Source organism: Setaria viridis, chromosome 4 (genome assembly GCF_005286985.2).
Source record: "Setaria viridis chromosome 4, Setaria_viridis_v4.0, whole genome shotgun sequence".
NCBI classification, from domain to species: domain Eukaryota; kingdom Viridiplantae; phylum Streptophyta; class Magnoliopsida; order Poales; family Poaceae; genus Setaria; species Setaria viridis.
In genome coordinates, this window is record NC_048266.2 from 705,151 (window position 1) to 722,052 (window position 16,902).

General features: G+C 49.8%; 3 protein-coding genes across 8 annotated transcripts; 2 read left to right on the plus strand and 1 right to left on the minus strand.

The window, feature by feature from the left end:
- Positions 1 to 715: 715 nt before the first annotated feature.
- Positions 716 to 5,695, plus strand: LOC117853238 (extra-large guanine nucleotide-binding protein 3). Its single transcript, XM_072292979.1, has 9 exons — positions 716 to 2,407; positions 2,488 to 2,621; positions 2,748 to 2,852; positions 2,953 to 3,135; positions 3,530 to 3,707; positions 3,787 to 4,031; positions 4,425 to 4,597; positions 4,791 to 4,988; positions 5,076 to 5,695. The coding sequence occupies exons 1-9, from the start codon at positions 1,414 to 1,416 to the stop codon at positions 5,476 to 5,478; spliced, it is 2,613 nt and encodes an 870-aa protein (XP_072149080.1). The 5' UTR covers positions 716 to 1,413; the 3' UTR covers positions 5,479 to 5,695.
- Positions 5,696 to 5,904: 209 nt separating this feature from the next.
- LOC117853237 (pentatricopeptide repeat-containing protein At5g27270) lies at positions 5,905 to 10,500 on the plus strand. Of its 3 annotated transcripts, none has more exons than XR_011897962.1 (9): positions 5,905 to 6,397; positions 6,591 to 7,953; positions 8,042 to 8,353; positions 8,449 to 8,553; positions 8,651 to 8,738; positions 8,853 to 8,974; positions 9,093 to 9,157; positions 9,275 to 9,941; positions 10,137 to 10,500. XR_011897962.1 is itself a non-coding variant. In XM_034735618.2 (8 exons), the coding sequence occupies exons 1-8, from the start codon at positions 5,945 to 5,947 to the stop codon at positions 9,830 to 9,832; spliced, it is 3,066 nt and encodes a 1,021-aa protein (XP_034591509.1). In that variant the 5' UTR covers positions 5,905 to 5,944; the 3' UTR covers positions 9,833 to 9,982. The 3 variants fall into 3 exon arrangements, 1 of the variants encoding a protein (XP_034591509.1); XR_011897963.1 differs by having other exon boundaries at positions 10,168 to 10,500; XM_034735618.2 differs by lacking the exon at positions 10,137 to 10,500 and having other exon boundaries at positions 9,275 to 9,982.
- LOC117853240 (transcription factor TDR) lies at positions 9,147 to 16,883 on the minus strand. Of its 4 annotated transcripts, XM_034735624.2 has the most exons (11): positions 16,199 to 16,883; positions 14,889 to 16,110; positions 14,322 to 14,805; positions 14,022 to 14,189; positions 12,274 to 12,460; positions 12,054 to 12,158; positions 11,855 to 11,939; positions 11,695 to 11,775; positions 11,043 to 11,576; positions 10,510 to 10,947; positions 9,147 to 10,400 (listed from the first exon to the last, which is right to left on the minus strand). In XM_034735624.2, the coding sequence occupies exons 5-11, from the start codon at positions 12,420 to 12,422 to the stop codon at positions 10,164 to 10,166; spliced, it is 1,629 nt and encodes a 542-aa protein (XP_034591515.1). In that variant the 5' UTR covers positions 12,423 to 12,460; positions 14,022 to 14,189; positions 14,322 to 14,805; positions 14,889 to 16,110; positions 16,199 to 16,883; the 3' UTR covers positions 9,147 to 10,163. The 4 variants fall into 4 exon arrangements, with proteins under 4 accessions (XP_034591515.1, XP_072149081.1, XP_034591520.1 ...); XM_072292980.1 differs by having other exon boundaries at positions 12,274 to 12,473; positions 14,322 to 16,110; XM_034735629.2 differs by lacking the exons at positions 14,022 to 14,189; positions 14,322 to 14,805; positions 14,889 to 16,110; positions 16,199 to 16,883 and adding an exon at positions 13,711 to 14,013 and having other exon boundaries at positions 12,274 to 12,473.
- Between the last annotated feature and the right edge of the window lie 19 nt (positions 16,884 to 16,902).

A 16,902-nucleotide genomic window follows, 5' to 3' on the forward strand; every position in this document is an offset into this window, starting at 1 on the left:
TACTAAGTTGGTTCTGGTCTTACGATCTCCTCACCTACGAATCTAGCACCTGGGTAATCCCTAGTGGACTGCCGGTCACTAAGGATCCATTTGGTAGGGATCCAGATTCTTGTAGAAACGTTTTAAATCTAGATTTTCACAAGAAATGTTTCGGATGTCGAATCAGAATCACTAGACTGTTTGACTGCAGAATAATCACTGTGAAACTACGTTTTCACCAATTCACATTTGTAGGCAGAAAAATTTGAATCACTTGGAACCGTTTCTACAAGAAACGTTTCACCCTTTGCCCGTTTGGCAGTGATTCTAGTGTTTCTTGCTAGAATCGTTTCCGCTTTCTAGCTGCCAAACGGGGCCTAAATCCGACAACTTGCCACACGGGGCATGCGCTGCACAAATTTTACACTGCCCATACAATACACACGCTGGAAGGAATCAGTAAAAATCTAGCGACTGCTGCAAGTCAGGAGCAGAACACATTTCTACCTTTTTTCTTCAGGAGTATCAGGATCAGAACACATCCAGGCCAAAAGGTTCACTGAAAAAAGGTCTCATTTTTCTTTCTTTCTGGCAACAAAAGGGTGCCTTCGGTGTGCATGGGATGGGATGGATCACTGCTGGCTGAAGATTCACGCGGGACTCCACATTGGATGCCGCCGCACGCGCGCACAAAAGCAAAAGGCACGATCCAAAACGTCAGTTCCGCTTGTTTCCTGCTCTCCGCTCAGCAAAAATCCAATCTTTTTTCTTTGCGGGTAAAAAAATCTAATCTTTTTGGTTGAGCATTCTTCTCGTTTTGGAGAGAAACCGCTGTTCCAAGAACCAGGCAGAAAAGCCTGGCCTTTTGCCGTTGCTCTCACGCTCTCCTCCTTCCTCGTCAATTCGTCGTCGTCGTCGTCCCCTTCCTCCCTCCGCCGCACCAGTCCCTCCCTCCGTTCCCACCATTCCACCCGTGCCCGGTCAAAGAACAATCCCAGAGAAAACTTGCGCCTTCACCACACCCATCCACCCGTCCGGTCCAGATATTTTGGTCCTGCGCTTGCTTGGCCGGAGACTGCAATTTCCCGCGCCGGTGTTCTCTGGTTGGTCCTCCATTTCCATTTCCATTCCCCCCTCTCGGCGTCGCCTGGCTCGTTCAAAGCTTGTTGCCGTCTTGACTGACCCGTGAGTCGTTGGCTGGGTGGGAGCCAGCAGCAGCCAGCGAGGTCTCGGTCTCGGTTGGGTTGGTGGTGACCGCCGCTGCTGGAGAGGTTGCCTTTCTTCTCTTTGACCGACCCGGCTTCTCCATTGGACTGGAGATTTTTGGTTGGGGAAAGTTGCTAGCTTCCTCGCTGGTGTGGTGATGGAGTAGGAGAACACCACCACAGCGTGCGCGCCAGGTGTTCGACGGATTGCTCCTCCACAGGCCGGGACATGGCGGCGGCGGGCGGGGGCGACTGGGAGGACCTGGTGCGCCGGATGTTCCCGCCGGGGACCACCATCCCGGAGCCGCCCGCCAACCTCGACTACTCCATCGCGCTCGAGTACGACGGCCCGCCGGTCTCCTACGAGCTCCCGAGGATCGAGCCCGTCAACATCCCCGCCATACCCACCGCCGACCCCGTCTCCGGGCCCCTGGGCCTTGCCAACGGCGCCGTCCCGGTGGCGCCGGTCGTCGGGCCTGCCCGTCGCGCCAACCCGCCGCCGCCGCCCCGGGTTGCTCAGGCTCAGCGTGCGCACCACTCGTCGGCTGCGCAGGCCAGGGGGAGCTCGGCGTCGGCCAATTCGGCGGCGGCGCGGGATGAGGAGTACTCCGACGATGACGATGAGGACTCCCGCTCGCCGAGGAGCTTGCAGGGGCACAAGGCTGCTGCGAGGCCTGCTGCGCCGGATGGGAGGCGGGCTCAGGTGGTCACCTTCGGGGTGGCGGCGGCGGCGGAGGACAGCAAGTACGAGAGCAAGGAGTTCGATGAGGTCTCCGAGCAGTACGTCGCGGTGACGAGGGTGGAGAAGAAGGGGAGGACCTGCCACCGGTGCGGCAAGAGCAAGTGGGAGAGCAAGGAGTCCTGCATCGTCTGCGATGCCAGGTACTGCAGCCACTGCCTGCTCAGGGCCATGGGGTCAATGCCCGAAGGCCGCAAGTGCATCACCTGCATTGGCCAGCCCATCGACGAGGCCAAGCGGTCCAAGCTGGGGAAGGGTTCCAGGATACTGTCGCGGTTGCTCAGCCCCTTGGAGGTGAAGCAAATCCTCAAGGTCGAGAAGGAGTGCCAGGCGAATCAGCTCCGGCCTGAGCAGCTCATTGTAAATGGCTTCCCTCTTCATGACGAAGAGATGGCGGACTTGCTTAGTTGCCAACGGCCTCCTGGAAATCTCAAGCCTGGAAGATATTGGTATGACAAGGAGTCAGGATTGTGGGGAAAGGCAAGTCACTCTTGTCGGCATGACACGTTATTTATTCATGCAACCTCCTCAGCCTAACAACCTTCTTTTTCTGCTGATAGGAAGGTGAAAAGCCAGACAGGGTTATTAGCACTAACCTGAACTTTAATGGAAAGCTTCAGCCTGATGCAAGCAATGGCACCGCTCAGGTCTATATTAATGGACGAGAAATCACCAAGCTTGAACTGAGAATTCTAAAGGTATCATCAATGTCTGCTATAAGCCCTTGGTTTACCACATTATATGATTGAGAATTGCTATTGAATGTATATTACCATTCTGCTCCTCTAATTGGGTGGGCCTCGATATCTTAATCTTTCGTGCAGATTGCAAAAGTTCAGTGCCCCCGTGACACTCACTTTTGGGTTTACCATGATGGCGGATATGAGGAAGAAGGCCAAAACAATATCAAAGGGAAAATATGGGAGTCAGTATGTATCTTGGTCAAACATTCCTTTTTCTTCTCTAAAATCATAGATCACTTTCTAATATCAACATATCTTGTCATTTCCTTATTTTTAATTTTGGCAGCCTTTGACACGTTTGGCATGCGCCTTGGTTTCACTACCCGTGCCTCCTGTGAACTCTGATGAGCCAAAAGATGAAAATCATTATTCATCAAGAAGTGTCCCTAATTACTTCGACCACAAAAAAGTTCAGAAGCTTCTTATTCTTGGATCACCAGGAGCTGGAACAAGTACCATATTTAAACAGGTCTGACTGATTTTCAAATTTCACAAATCATAATGCCTTCAGTTTTGGTATATGTTCCTGTGGGATGGTACCAACAGGCCGACTATAAACTCAGCTTAAAATTTATTGCTAAATTCGTTTTCTTATTTAATTCCTTGTTTCACAAGATACAAACACTTTGAACCTTTCGGAGTGTTTGTTTGTGTGTTAAGACCATCTCAAGCTAGTTCTGATATATGTTGATGTGTCTAGTCTAGTCTATTCATCATAGGTATCTGGATTTAATCAATAATATGCATTAAAGTCTATATGGGGCACCATACAAGTAGTTCATTCACTTGAGTAAACTTCAATGACTGTCAACCTTATTCTTCATCTTGTATACACCTGCATGATGATTTGTTTTATGGAACAGGCTAAGTTATTATATGGCTCTAGGTTTACTCATGAAGAACTTGAGAGTATCAAACTAATGATCCAAAGCAACATGTTCAAGTACCTGGGGATTCTGCTCGAGGGCCGTGAGCGCTTTGAGGAAGAGGCTTTGGCTGTATCAAATCACACAAACTCAGAGGATGAAGATCCTCATCAAGGTATCAGGACAGCTGATACTTGTTCCACTAATTTTTCAGGAGCATATGCAGTATGTTGAAGTTGGTCTTTTTGATGCAGATGATAATAAACCTACTAGTTCAAATTCTTGCATATACTCAATCAATGCAAAGCTGAAGAAGTTCTCTGATTGGCTTCTGGACATCATAGCAATGGGAGACCTAGATGCATTCTTCCCTGCAGCTACACGTGAATATGCTCCAGTTGTTGATGAACTGTGGAACGATCCTGCCATACAAGCAACATACAAAAGAAAGGATGAATTGCATTTTCTCCCTGATGCTGCTGAGTATTTCCTGAGCAGGGTATAAATACATTCTTATATTATATTAAGGCAGTAAATTTTGTTCTTCAGAATATGCATCAAATACTGAGTTGCCCTTGATTTAATGTGTTCCCAACTTACATTTCATTGATTATGCTAGATCAGTACACCAATTAGTTATATTGTTCCTAGTTAGCCTAGGATATATCTTTTCCTTTGAACTTTGAGAAAAATGGTACTGATAGATGCAGGCAGTTAATCATGTAAAAGAGCTTTTGCATGTACAGATTTTGCCAGCTGTTATTCTTTTGCAAATAATGGTCTCCAGCTCCACCATAACTAGATGCGCTGCTACTTGTTTTGTGCTTTCTCCATTATAATTACATTTGACTACCTGAACTGATTTGTCCATTCTATGACAAAATCCGTGCAGGCTATTGAAGTATCAAGTAATGAATACGAGCCTTCGGAAAAAGATGTAATATATGCTGAAGGAGTAACACAAGGGAATGGATTGTCCTTTATTGATTTCACCCTGGATGACCGCAGCCCTATGTCAGAATCATTCGGCGACAGCCATGAGGCATACTCGCAACCAGTAAACAAGTAAAGTCCATCCTCATGCTCATGCCCAAACTGCATCAAAACAGGGCTTCTTTCTCGTAATTAGTTTCCCTTTTGATGTTTTGGTACTATGGATTCATAGCTTTTGCAACCTTTTTTTGCTGGTAAATTCTTTTCTCTGGTGAAACAAGTCCTAGGAATCTTTGTTGTCTCATCTGCTTCTGTATCTTCTCAGATACCAGCTGATCAGAGTAAGTGCCAAGGGCATGAATGAGGGCTGCAAGTGGGTGGAAATGTTTGAGGATGTCCGCATGGTGATCTTCTCCGTAGCGCTCAGTGACTACGATCAGCTTGCATCCCCTGGAAGCAGTGGCTGCAGGTCCCTCGTGAATAAGATGATCCAAAGCAGGGACTTGTTTGAGGCCACAGTCAGGTACATCAGCCTTCTTCTCATTAGCATTTTGCCAAATAATTCTGCAATTCATCAACTCCACTGATGATCTAAAACACATTTGCGCAGGCAACCGTGCTTCCGCGACACGCCGTTCGTGCTGGTGCTGAACAAGTACGACCTGTTCGAGGAGAAGATAGGCCGCTCGCCGCTGTCGGCGGCGTGCGAGTGGTTCGGCGACTTCTGCCCGCTGCGGACGCACCACAACAACCAGTCGCTGGCGCAGCAGGCCTTCTACTACGTGGCCATGAAGTTCAAGGACCTGTACGCGGCGAGCACCGGCGGCCGGAAGCTCTTCGTGTGGCAGGCGCGCGCCCGCGACCGGCCCACCGTCGACGAGGCCTTCCGCTACATCCGGGAGGTGCTCCGGTGGGAGGACGAGCGCGACGCCGCCGGCTACTGCCCGGAGGAGTCCTTCTACAGCACCACGGAGCTCAGCTCGTCCCGCCTCATCGCCGCCGACGCCGCGTAGCTGATCAGCTGTGGTTGATTTCGCATTTGCAGGCAGAATCACTAGCAACTGTATAGCGTTTGTGTGTGTGCGTAGTTGATGGTTTTAGTTTGCAGCTTGGAAATCGTCGTGTATCATTTGTTGTTGCAGAGTGTCAATCTTTTTGTTTTTGTACTAGTAATTTTTCTGAACAAATGAAATGAAATATAGGAGTGGAGGAGAAATCTTTGTGTTGTTTTTTCCTCTTCTTCGAGAATACACAAGAGAGCTGCGTATCTTTGTATTAAGAATAAGCACAACGACGAATCTTTGCGTTGTTGATGAGCTTCAGATATTCGGAATGTGGTGTAGTTGTGTTAGTGTTGTTGCTGATCTTGTGAGTGGCTGACTGGTGGGCCCCACTGGAGTTACATGGAGAGCTAAGCTAATGGAGGAGAAAAGAAAAATCTAACGAACCAACCTTATCTCGTCTTCCCTTCCCGCGCCCATGGCAGCTCCAATGGCGGCCGCAGCGGCCAACGTATCCATCACCTGCTGCTGCTCCTCCTCTTATGAAGACGACGATAGCGCCACCTCCTCCTGGTCACTCTCCTCCCAGCGCCGCCGGCCTTACCGGCGCCTCCTCCACGAGGAGGCGCAGCGGCTCCGCCGCGCGCGCCGGAGCCAGGGCCCGGGCGCCGACACGCCGCGGTGGGTGCGCCGCACCGCAGACCAGATGGCCCGGTACGTCGAGGACGACCGCGCTGGCCACGTCTACGGCCGCCACGTCGTCGCCGCCGTCCGCGCGGTTCGCGCCACGGCGTCGCGCCCCTCCGCGGACATGCGCCTGGCCATGGCGTCGTTCGTCACCAAGCTCACCTTCCGCGAGATGTGCGTCGTCCTCCGCGAGCAGCGCGGCTGGCGCCAGGCGCGCGACTTCTTCGCATGGATGAAGCTCCAGGTCATCTCACACACGCCTCCATTGCAGATTTGCCATCAGCCCCCATCACTTCAAACTTCAAAGCTTGCTGCTTTCTTACATTTTGCTATACTAGATGTCTAAAATTTTGCATCTTTTTCATCTGAATTCTTGGCAATTTCGTACCATTCTGCACTGATTTGTGCCTGACTACCTGAACTTGATCCATATGCAGCTGTGCTATGAACCAAGCGTTGTAGCCTACACCATCCTTCTGAGGTTGTATGGCCGGGTTGGGAAGATCAAGCTTGCTGAAGAGACATTTCTTGAGATGCTCGAGGTTGGCTGTGAGCCTGATGCAGTAGCATGTGGAACCCTCTTGTGCGCATACGCCAGGTGGGGGCAGCACAAGGACATGATGCTCTTCTACTCCGCGGCGCGCAGGCGCGACATAGTTCCCCCAATTTCGGTCTACAATTACATGATCTCGTCTTTGCAGAAGCAGAAGCTGCACGGCAAAGTTATCCAGGTGTGGAAGCAGATGCTGGAAGCTGGCGTCGCGCCGAATCAGTTCACATATACTGTCATCATCAGCTCCTTTGTCAAGGAAGATCTCTTGGAGGAGGCCATGGATGTGTTCGGTGAGATGAAGCGGCGCAAATTTATTCCGGAGGAGGCAACTTACAGCCTTTTGATCAGCTTGAGCTCCAAACATGGTAGAGGAGAACAGGCGTTGCAGCTCTTTGAAGAGATGAGGGTTCAGGGAATTGTCCCCAGTAACTACACACGTGCATCTCTCTTGTCACTGTATTATAAGAATGAGGACTACTCAAAGGCACTTTCCCTATTTTCAGAGATGGAAGATAACAAGATTGTTCCTGATGAAGTCATCTATGGAATTCTTATCAGGATTTACGGTAAGCTTGGGCTTTATGAGGACGCACATCGCACATTTGCGGAGATTGGGAAGGCGGATCTTCTGAGCGACGAGCAGACTTATGTGGCAATGGCTCAAGTTCACATGAATGTTGGACATTACGATAGAGCACTGGAGGTGTTAGAATCTATGAAGGCGAGGAATGTGAAGCCTTCGCACTTTTCTTACAGTGCTCTTCTCCGATGCTATGTTGCAAAGGAAGACATGGCTGCTGCAGAAGATAGCTTCAGAGCTCTCTCCAAATATGGCCTCCCTGATGTGTTTTGCTGCAATGACCTGCTCAGGTTGTATATCAGACTGGGCCATCTAGAAAAGGCCAGGACACTAGTACTGAAGATGAGGGAAGATAATTTCCAGCTTGATGATGACCTTCATATGACAGTGATGGAACTTTATTGCAAAATCGGTATGGTTGACGATGCAGAGAAATTATTCAAAGAGATTCAGAGAAATGGAAAACCCATGAAAATTCCAACAATGGTTTCACTTATAGAGATGTATGCTAGAAACAGAACCAGGGCTATTCAGAAATATCAGAGCCTGTCAAAGGCGCTAGACAAAACTAGTAGTTCATCAGCTGGCATGGCATTGAAATTCTTGTTGGACATGCCTGGGGGCTTGTCCAGTGTGTCCCAATTGATAAGCAAATTGGCCAGGGAAGGTGAGCAAGCTATGAGCCACACAGAATATGGCACTCTCACCTAAACATAACATCTCTGACTGCTGTCTATACATGTATTCTTCCACAGGGAGTACAGATGAGGCAAAATTCATTTATGACCAGCTGATTGAAATGGGGATCAAGCCTAATGATTCTGCAGTTGCTACTTTGATTGTCCAATATGGCCAGGGGGAGCAGTTAGAGCAAGCACAAGAACTGTTCGAGTCGGCATCAGCATCGTTTCCAGAAGGAGCACATATCTACAATGCCATGGTTGATGCATTCTGTAAATGCGGCAAAACTGAGGATGCATACCATCTTTTCATGGAAATGGCTGATCAAGGCAATAATAGAGATGCAGTGACAGTTAGCATTCTTGTCAATCACCTGACTAAAAATGGTAAAGTTTTTTTTTAATTTCTGTAATTGTTCTATCGCTTTATTCAGCTGCTCCTGCGATATAACACTCTTGTTAAATGGCCATGTTACTCACAGGGAAATTTCAAGAGGTTGAAAACATCATACATGGCTGTTTCCGCGATGAAGTTCAGCTTGACACTGTCTTGTACAATACTTTCATCAAGTCGATGCTTGAGTCAGGTCTAGTTAACACATTCTCCTTTTCATCAGATTGCAAAGCAAAATTTCTGGTTGCAGGGAGCCATAGCTAACAGCGGCAGTTTTAGTTTCCAAGCAGGTAAACTGCATTCAGCCGTTGGCATATATGATCGCATGATATCCTCTGGCATTTCACGGTCCATGCAGACATTCAATATAATGATAAGGTAGATAAATGGTCAGAAAATACCTGCCTATTGTACGCAACTGTATTCCTTTTTTTTTAACATGTTGTTAGGAGCACCATGTCATCACTCATCAGCTTCAGTCCTCCCATCCAGTGTTTATGGCAAAGGAGGAAAGCTGGACAAGGCTATTGACATGTTTGCTGCTGCACAGGAGCTAGGCTTGCCAATCGATGAAAAGATATACACAAACATGCTTAGCTTATATGGAAAAGCTGGTCAGGTTCTTCTGCCGTACAGAAAATCAATTAAAAACCTTCTATTTGATTTGTTTCCCTCACTCATTCTGTTTCCTTCTATATCCACTTCTAAGCCTATGAATTTTCATATTTTCAGGTAGGCATCAGGAGGCATCTTTAATGTTCAAAAGAATGAAGGAAGATGGTATCAGGCCTGGAAAGGTATATTTTATTTGAGAGTAACTTCTGTAATTGCCGTCAGGAAACAAGAAATGCTATAGTTCTGCCCTGACCATCTAAGCATACATGGCTAATCTGGATCAAACTTGCAATGTGCAGATCAGCTTCAATTCCATGATCAACGCCTATGCCACTTCTGGACTGCACATGGAGGCAAAGAGTATATTCCAGGAGATGCAGGGCAGCGGTCATGCTCCCAACTCGCTTTCCTATCTTGCACTGATCAGAGCATACACAGAGGGCAAACTCTATGCAGAAGCTGAGGAAACCATTCAGATGATGCTGAACAGCAACATAACCCCATCCTGCCCTCACTTCAGCCACCTGATTTTTGCCTTTCTGAAGGAAGGAAAGATCAGTGGTGCCCAGAGGATCTTCAACCGAATGGTGGAGGAGATAGGTGTGGCTCCCGATCTGGCCTGCTGCAGGACCATGATGAGAGTGTACCTGGAGCAAGGTCTTGTGGATGATGCGATCTCGCTCTTTGAGATGACTCGTGAATCGCTGAAACCTGACAGCTTCATCTTGAGCGCTGCATTTCATCTGTATGAGCATGCAGGCAGGGAGTCTGAAGCTGGGCATGTCCTGGATGCCATCAGTGTAAATGGTACCGCTTTCCTGAGAAACCTGAAGGTTGGATCAAAGCTTAGATGTTAGATCAACTTCCAATCTTGCAACTGCATCAGAATTTCACACACATACAACAGGTTGCTACGGAGGAATCAGAATGAATGCTGCAAGTCATGACTTTTAAATGTAAACGAAGGTATTTAGATTCAAATGGGATGACTGCAAATGCATTATTCACATGCTTTTTTTTTCAAATGAATTGTTCATATGGTTTGTGACATCATTATTGCAATCTATAGGATCATCATCAACGTGCACCATACATACACGCAGTAGATTGCAATCTAATTAAACCCTTTTTATTAGTTGATCCCTTTGATTGAACATGAAGGATGATCCATGAACTGGTGGCGTATGATCAGGCGAGGTATTGGAGATGGTTGTAGCCGCCATAATGGTCCTCCGCCGTGGCCGCGGCCGCCGGTGCCTGCACATCGACGCCGCCATCGAGCTTCACGTCGACGCAGTTGAGCTTGACGTCGATGCTGCCGCTGCTCCCCACCGCCGACGACCAGACGCCGTAGGACTCCCGCGTCACCTCCAGCAGCGAGTCCCTCACCCTGTCCGCCTGCACCGCCACCTCGTTGTCCCGCCTCTACAATCAACCAACCAATGCAAACGTTCTTGATGAGCACGTGCTGTATATATACGAGCTTCATGAATGGCGGCGGCGAGGTAGCCGCAATTGGTTATAATATACATACGACGACGCGGAGGACGTTGAGGACGAGGGTCTTGTAGGAGGTGACGTTGACGTTGGTGACGTCGAGGCCGAGGGCGTTGACGGCGTCCATGAGGCGGACGAAGCGACCGGGCTTGTGCTCGCACAGCACCTGCAGGAAGAACTCGTTCGCCTCCACCTGCCGCACCTCCACCTGCGGCTCCATGTCGTGCCCCTTATCCTCCTCCGTCGGCGCTGCTGCAGGTACCCGGGCCCTCTTGCTCGCCGGCGGCTGCTGGAGGCTTGCGCGCGGTGAGTCGTCGTTCTCCAGCCCTACCAGGCTCGCCGGCGGCGGGTGGTCCAGGAGCACGTCGGGGGCGCCGTCCGCCGGGTCCTCCAGCTCGTCCTGCAGCGCCTTCACCTGGTTCTGCAGCCCCACGATGTAGTCGATCGCATCTCCGAGGATCGAAGCGCGGTCCATCTGAACGAACAATGCCAAGGATCAATCAATTCGCATCGCAGCCAATGAATGTTCGATCAAAAAGCATGCATCCGTGGCGATTGAGGGGTACCAACCTTGGTGATCTTGGGGACGAGCGACCTGAGCTTGTAGAGCGCGTTGTTGAGCTTTTGCCTCCGCTTTCGCTCCGCCACCAGGTTCTTGCAGTGCTGCCGCTTGCCGTCGCCCTTGCCGCCGCCCCGCCCCTGCGCGTCGCCGTCACCCTCGGGGTCCCCCAGCAAGTCGCTCCCCTCGGACCCCGAGTCCGCGCCTCCAGTGCGCGCCGCGCCGTGCTGCTCCTGCTGCGCCGCCACCACCGACGGCTCGCTCCCGGCCGCCGCGGCGTACTGCCACCCCGCCGCCGCCGCGTCGTCGACCACCCCGGGCGGTGGCGCCGCCAGGAACGGGTCCCCCGCGGCGTCGAACAGACTGAGCGACGGCGGCACCGCCCCGTACATACGCTGCGGGTCAGCGCCGTCCCACGCGAAGCCCGGCGCCTCCGGCCACGTGTGCACGGCGGCGCCACCCTCGTCCCCCTCGCCCTCTGTCGCCCGCGCCGGCACCCCGCACTGCGCCATGACCAGCTTCGCCATCTGCTCGTCCTCCGCCATCTGCGCACGCACGCACGGCGCGGCGCGCCGGCATTATAAAAGAGAGTGTCAGGTGTGTCATGTGGTGAACTTTCTGATGTCGGCAAGAAATCAAGGTGTATGTTCAGACGTCGCTTACGTATCTGGCGGCGAAGAGCTCGACGAGGCCGCCGGCGATCGGCACCAGCAACCGCGTCCTCGGTCCGGCAGATCCGAGCTCCTACATCGTGTCATGGGGTACTAGTTGCTCAGGCAGTTGGATGCTTAGGCAGTGGCGGTTAAAGATGAACTGTGCTTACAGTGGAATAACTTGTTGGGAGCTCTGGCACGCAGCTGCTGGTCTGCCAAATCGGCTGGTTGGACATGATTGCCTCGGCGTGCATCCTGATCCATGCAAAACAGCAAAGATTAGCAATAAAAAGAAGTTGCAATCTATCCTGAATTATATTCCTGAGTAAGAATTGATTTGGGGGGAATGAACGGGACTGCGTGAATTACCCTGCAGATGAGGAATCCAGTGGGATAGACGAAGGCAGCTCGCCATGTGCAGAAACCTGGGCCTCGAACTCACTGCTGCAGCACAACCCGGTCATCTCCAAGAACCTGCATGCAGTTCGATCGTGTCACAGAGGACGATGAATCAATGAATCAGAACAATTCCAGCAAGTGTCAGAGTATATATAGGGAGCATGATCACAGTCAGATGAGGCGGTGCTACCTCTCATCAAGAGACAGCCTCCAGTAGATGCAGTAGTCCCAGGCGTCTGCACCAACAAGAGGCCTCAGCGCAGCCTCCACGCTGCCGCCTCCATACCCGGCAGAAGCGGCCGCCGTGGCAGCCATGCACGGGTGATCTCCCCCTCCCATGGCACCGAGCACTAGTGATCACCTAGTACTAGGAGTAGCTGCAGGCACAAGCTATGTAATGTAAGTGTCAGTTGAAGCATGCGCAAGTCGCTTTCATGCTAGCTGTCAGGAATCAGGATTTGTTTTTTGAACGAACATGCAGGAATCAGGATAGGATCTGTTGATGTCATCGGTGTGAATAAAGGCTGCAAGAAACTTCAGGCTATGGATGATTCATGCAAGGGTACAATCTGACCCGATGGACCGGTTTATGTGATGTGTGCCATGTATCATCACTAATGCCTGGTTGCTACGGCGAAACGACATACATGTGTATAGACGGTTGCATTAATAGTTTATAGCAAGAAAAATTATTCTGGAAGCATTATTACTGTAATAGTTACATGAACATAAATCATTTACAGGAGCTTACTAATCACGCAAACATATTACTGTAAAAGTTTTAGCATGATTGGACTTCCAGAGAGTTTATTAAAAATCAAACATTACAAAACTGCAGACATGAAGAATAATTTATATCTAAAGTTATATAAGCAATTTTGTTCTACAAACTTCCCAGAACACTTTTCAACGTAGGACACATATTACTGTGAATGTATCAGGATTTTATGAGTACTACAGCTATTTATTCTAAAATAAGAAGATTAAACAATATGTATTTTAATCAGCAACAGAAACACATATTACACCAGGACCAGTATTTTTCCTAGGTAGATCTGAGCATCAGGAACCCAAAAAAAATCATCTCTCATTTTTATCATTTTCCTACGATTTTATACGGATTTCCAAATTTTCAGCCATTTTAACTAAAACTAAAATAGAAAAAGAGAAAGTTACTTTCGCAGATAGGTCCTCAGAACAAAAAACTACCCTAGCGGATCTGCCCTTTCTTTTGCACTAAAGCCCCTATATCTAGCACTTAGGCCCCTTGAAGTTTTCCACCTCCACACTTAAACCCTGAAATATTTCGCATAACCCCCTGAGCTTCTAATTCCTTCGCACCCGTGCCCTCCTCTCCTTCTTCAACCTTGGGCACGCCCGAGCGCCCACGGTGGGCGGCGGCGGCGCGGCCACGCCGGCGCAAGGGCGGCGCCTCCCACCCCAATGACTACTCCGAGGGATTCCCCTAGTTCAGGCGCATCACCTCCCCTACTTATATCCTCAACTCTCTAACCCTAGCCCCTAGCTTGACCGGCGGCGGCGCACGGCCGGCGCGCGAGCTCGCGAACGCGCGCGGAAACTAACCTAAGAAGGCGAAGCGGAGAGCGCTAGGGCACCAGGAACTCACCGCATCTCCGTTTGTGGGGTTAGTGGGGCAAGAGGAGGCCGGGAGGGTGGAGTTCGACGGTGGGGGTGGAGCTTGGGCGGGTGGCGGTACTGGCGGCGGCGGAACTTTGATCCCCAGCGCCAGAGGCCATGGCGCTGGGCAAGGAGAGGTGGAGGGTGGATACTAGGAGGTGGCGGCGGTTTGGTTCTGGTGGAGGGGGTGGGGAGAATTTGGCCGGCGGCTGTGAAGACGCGCTCGGCTCGTCGTTTCTGTCTCGGTTGTGAAGAAGCTAAGCTTCAGTTGGAGCATGCGCAAGTCGCTTTCATGCTTACCTTGCGTGAGAGCATGCTTCTTGCGTGACAGCACCATGAACAGCTAACTACCTAGTGCGTCAGTTGGAGCATGCGAAAGTGCTTCTGTTAGCTGCAGAGTTTGACAGCGCATGCTACTGCTTGTGCTTGTAATTCTTCAGTAAGACTCCACTCGCTCTAGATTGTTACCTTTAAGATAAAACAAGGCATATTGATCAGGCAAACTAGCATCATGAACCACAATGGTTAGAAGATCAAAGCTTCAGAATATTTAAAATTATTTGCAAAGTATATCGATCCAAACATATTAATTCATACAACCTTAGGCAATCAACCCAACCAGGTCTGCACCTAGCACCAAATTTGGATTGGCAAATCTGATCGTATCAGTCACCGGCAGTAAGAAGCACTGCCACCTGTGCATTAAGGGAAAGAAAGATCATGCCTGGAAGGAAGGATACTGCAAAGTCTAGTGTCGAAATATCACAGCGTTGCCTCCTGTGCATTTTGTCAAACACATCACGGGCATAGCGGATGTGCTCCCTTGGACAAGCTGGTGCTGATCCTGGTGCAGCAGAGCCACCAGATTCCATCCCTAGAAGAATTTTCTGCAGAGGAATTGGGTTTCATGGCCGTGCTGCCACGGCCGCCGCCAAGTAAGCTGAAAATCACTGTCCTGCACTACTGCTCGCCGCTGTCCTGTCCCTACCTGAGCTCGAGAAACCTGAACCCGCCCATGAGTACATCCATCATGCTACTAATGAACCAATGGAAATCAGGTACTGCATGTCGATCGGCCTCTTATCTGCATGTAGGAGAAGACGGAAATTAAATAGTAAGAACAAAACTGAAATTGCAAATTGGATGAGAAATGAATTTCTACACCACTATATGACACCGGAAGTTGCAGTCTGCCGAAAAGAATAAGATCAGAATAAAGTCAGAAGATAACATTGGTTTTCCACACCCTGGTGTGCTGTACTATGCCGTATATATACTCCATAGCTCAGAGAAAGACTGAGGTAGACAAGATTCTTCTGGTCATGACAGGGGGAAAAACTCATGGCAACAACTGCTGGATGTACATAAACATTAAGGATGGGATTGATCAGTGCTTCTCTATAGCACTGAACCCTGGAATTGAGCTCAATTAGATGTATATCTTTGATTTAACATGTAAATTTTTTTTATAAATCCTAATTAGTTTCAGTTGCACAAAACGCATATCAAAATCAACCACATCTCGATTTCCACTCATAATCTGACCATGCACATACTACCAATCCAGTCCATTTAGATGCAAAATCTAGGAAGCCTCCACTACTGAAATAGATGTATACATGTAATTTGTATATTGCTGGGAGATTTCATCGGAGCATTACAATTGGAGTAGCTACTTAGCTAGGATGTACACAGGTGTACAAAAACGGACTAGGCAGCACATCTAGGTTGTATCAATTGCAGTATCATAGAACATCAAGTTTTAATCAATCAGCCGAAGCCAGAGAAATAAAGGTTTCAAACAAAATACCTGGTCCAGCTCAAATGACACTTGCAGGTCATAGAAACAAGAATCCCATCATCTGGGTAACAATACAAGCTTTGGCGCACCCACCCACGGTGCACGTTATCAAGGGAGCAATCTATATTTATGAAGCTGATTCAAGCTAAGAAATGAAGGATTTGGTTGGATTCATATGAGAGGACCCTGAAATTCATACAATGACTATTGGGAAGAAATGATAAGCGCCTTCAGTTAGGAATCAAGCTTTTCTCAGCCTCCGTTAGCCTTCTTTCTGATTAGTGCATTAAATTTGGAATTTGCGAAAAATGATTGGCAATCCTAAAGACACATGAACAGGTGCATGGATATCACCTCCCCTGAACCCATCTCTCCTCTCACGTCCGCCACCACGCAAGCAAAGCAAAACAGAATTCTGTTTTGCTTCCGTCGCTCGCTGTCCGCCACCACGCCACCATCTTATAGTTTGCGCGTCGCTTCAACAACAGATCACCTCGCCACGCCCTGCCCATCAGATCCCCTGTAATTCCTGTTTCAGCTTCAGCAGTCAGTTGTTTGCCCCTCCACAGCCGCCATCTTGCACCAGTGCTGTAGAAAACCAGTTGGCGGAGCTGAGTTGAGCAGTCAAATAGCAGTACTAGATCAAGAAGTAATCAGAATTCACAAGAGTGATCACCTTGACCAAGCGTTCTTGAATCTGAAATGTTTCGCAACGCCTTTTCTGTTGTGCCTGTCCTTTTTTCTGTCACTGTTGGGCTGAGAGCTCTGACGCATGGACATTGCATCACCAAAGATATCACCACCAGCTCAATCGATCTCTTCTTCCTTGCGTCTGACAAGGGACCAGAAGGTAGGCTCCATGTCCATTGTCCCCCCCTGCCCATTTGAACCAACTCGCCGGAGCGAGTGGACACGCAAATTTCCAAGAAACGCCAACTGAAACGAGGGTGAAGCCTGATTTTTTTTTTGAGCCAGCCATGGCGGAAGCATGGGGACGGCACGACCGCCGTCGGCCGAGGCAGCCGAGCTCACGGGGTCCGGCCGACCAGGCGGATCGATGCGCAGCGCACGCGCGCCGTAGCATTTATCTCCTACCGTCTCGGTGGCCAGATTACCTAGGAAACTCACAGCGGCCGCCGCCGCTGCGATTAGCAAACCGCCGCGGGGTCTTCTTCACCTTGTCTGGGGCAGTTTAGGGGCCGTGCGTCGCTTGCGAGGGTGGCCGGAGGCAGCGGCTGGGGGCGAAAACTTCGCGGAAGCTCGCGGGGATGCAGCGCGAAGGGGCGAGGCGGTGGTCGCCGGCGGCAAGGCGACCTCGTCGGCTCCTATGGAGCTGGCCCAAATATTACGAAACGCCCCCCGAAATGGATCGCGATCCAA

Coding starts and splice junctions, on each gene's coding strand:
- LOC117853240 (XM_034735624.2), bottom strand. CDS start 12,422: ATGGGAGGGGGAGATCACCCGTGCATGGCTGCCACGGCGGCCGCTTCT. Junction 11,940..12,053: donor CTGGATTCCTCATCTGCAGG/GTAATTCACGCA, acceptor TGCATGGATCAG/GATGCACGCCGAGGCAATCA. Junction 10,401..10,509: donor TCAACGTCCTCCGCGTCGTC/GTATGTATATTA, acceptor GGTTGATTGTAG/AGGCGGGACAACGAGGTGGC.
- LOC117853237 (XM_034735618.2), top strand. CDS start 5,945: ATGGCAGCTCCAATGGCGGCCGCAGCGGCCAACGTATCCATCACCTGC. Junction 8,354..8,448: donor CAATCACCTGACTAAAAATG/GTAAAGTTTTTT, acceptor TGTTACTCACAG/GGAAATTTCAAGAGGTTGAA. Junction 8,975..9,092: donor TAGCTTATATGGAAAAGCTG/GTCAGGTTCTTC, acceptor TCATATTTTCAG/GTAGGCATCAGGAGGCATCT.
- LOC117853238 (XM_072292979.1), top strand. CDS start 1,414: ATGGCGGCGGCGGGCGGGGGCGACTGGGAGGACCTGGTGCGCCGGATG. Junction 3,136..3,529: donor CAAGTACCATATTTAAACAG/GTCTGACTGATT, acceptor TTTATGGAACAG/GCTAAGTTATTATATGGCTC. Junction 4,989..5,075: donor TTGTTTGAGGCCACAGTCAG/GTACATCAGCCT, acceptor ACATTTGCGCAG/GCAACCGTGCTTCCGCGACA.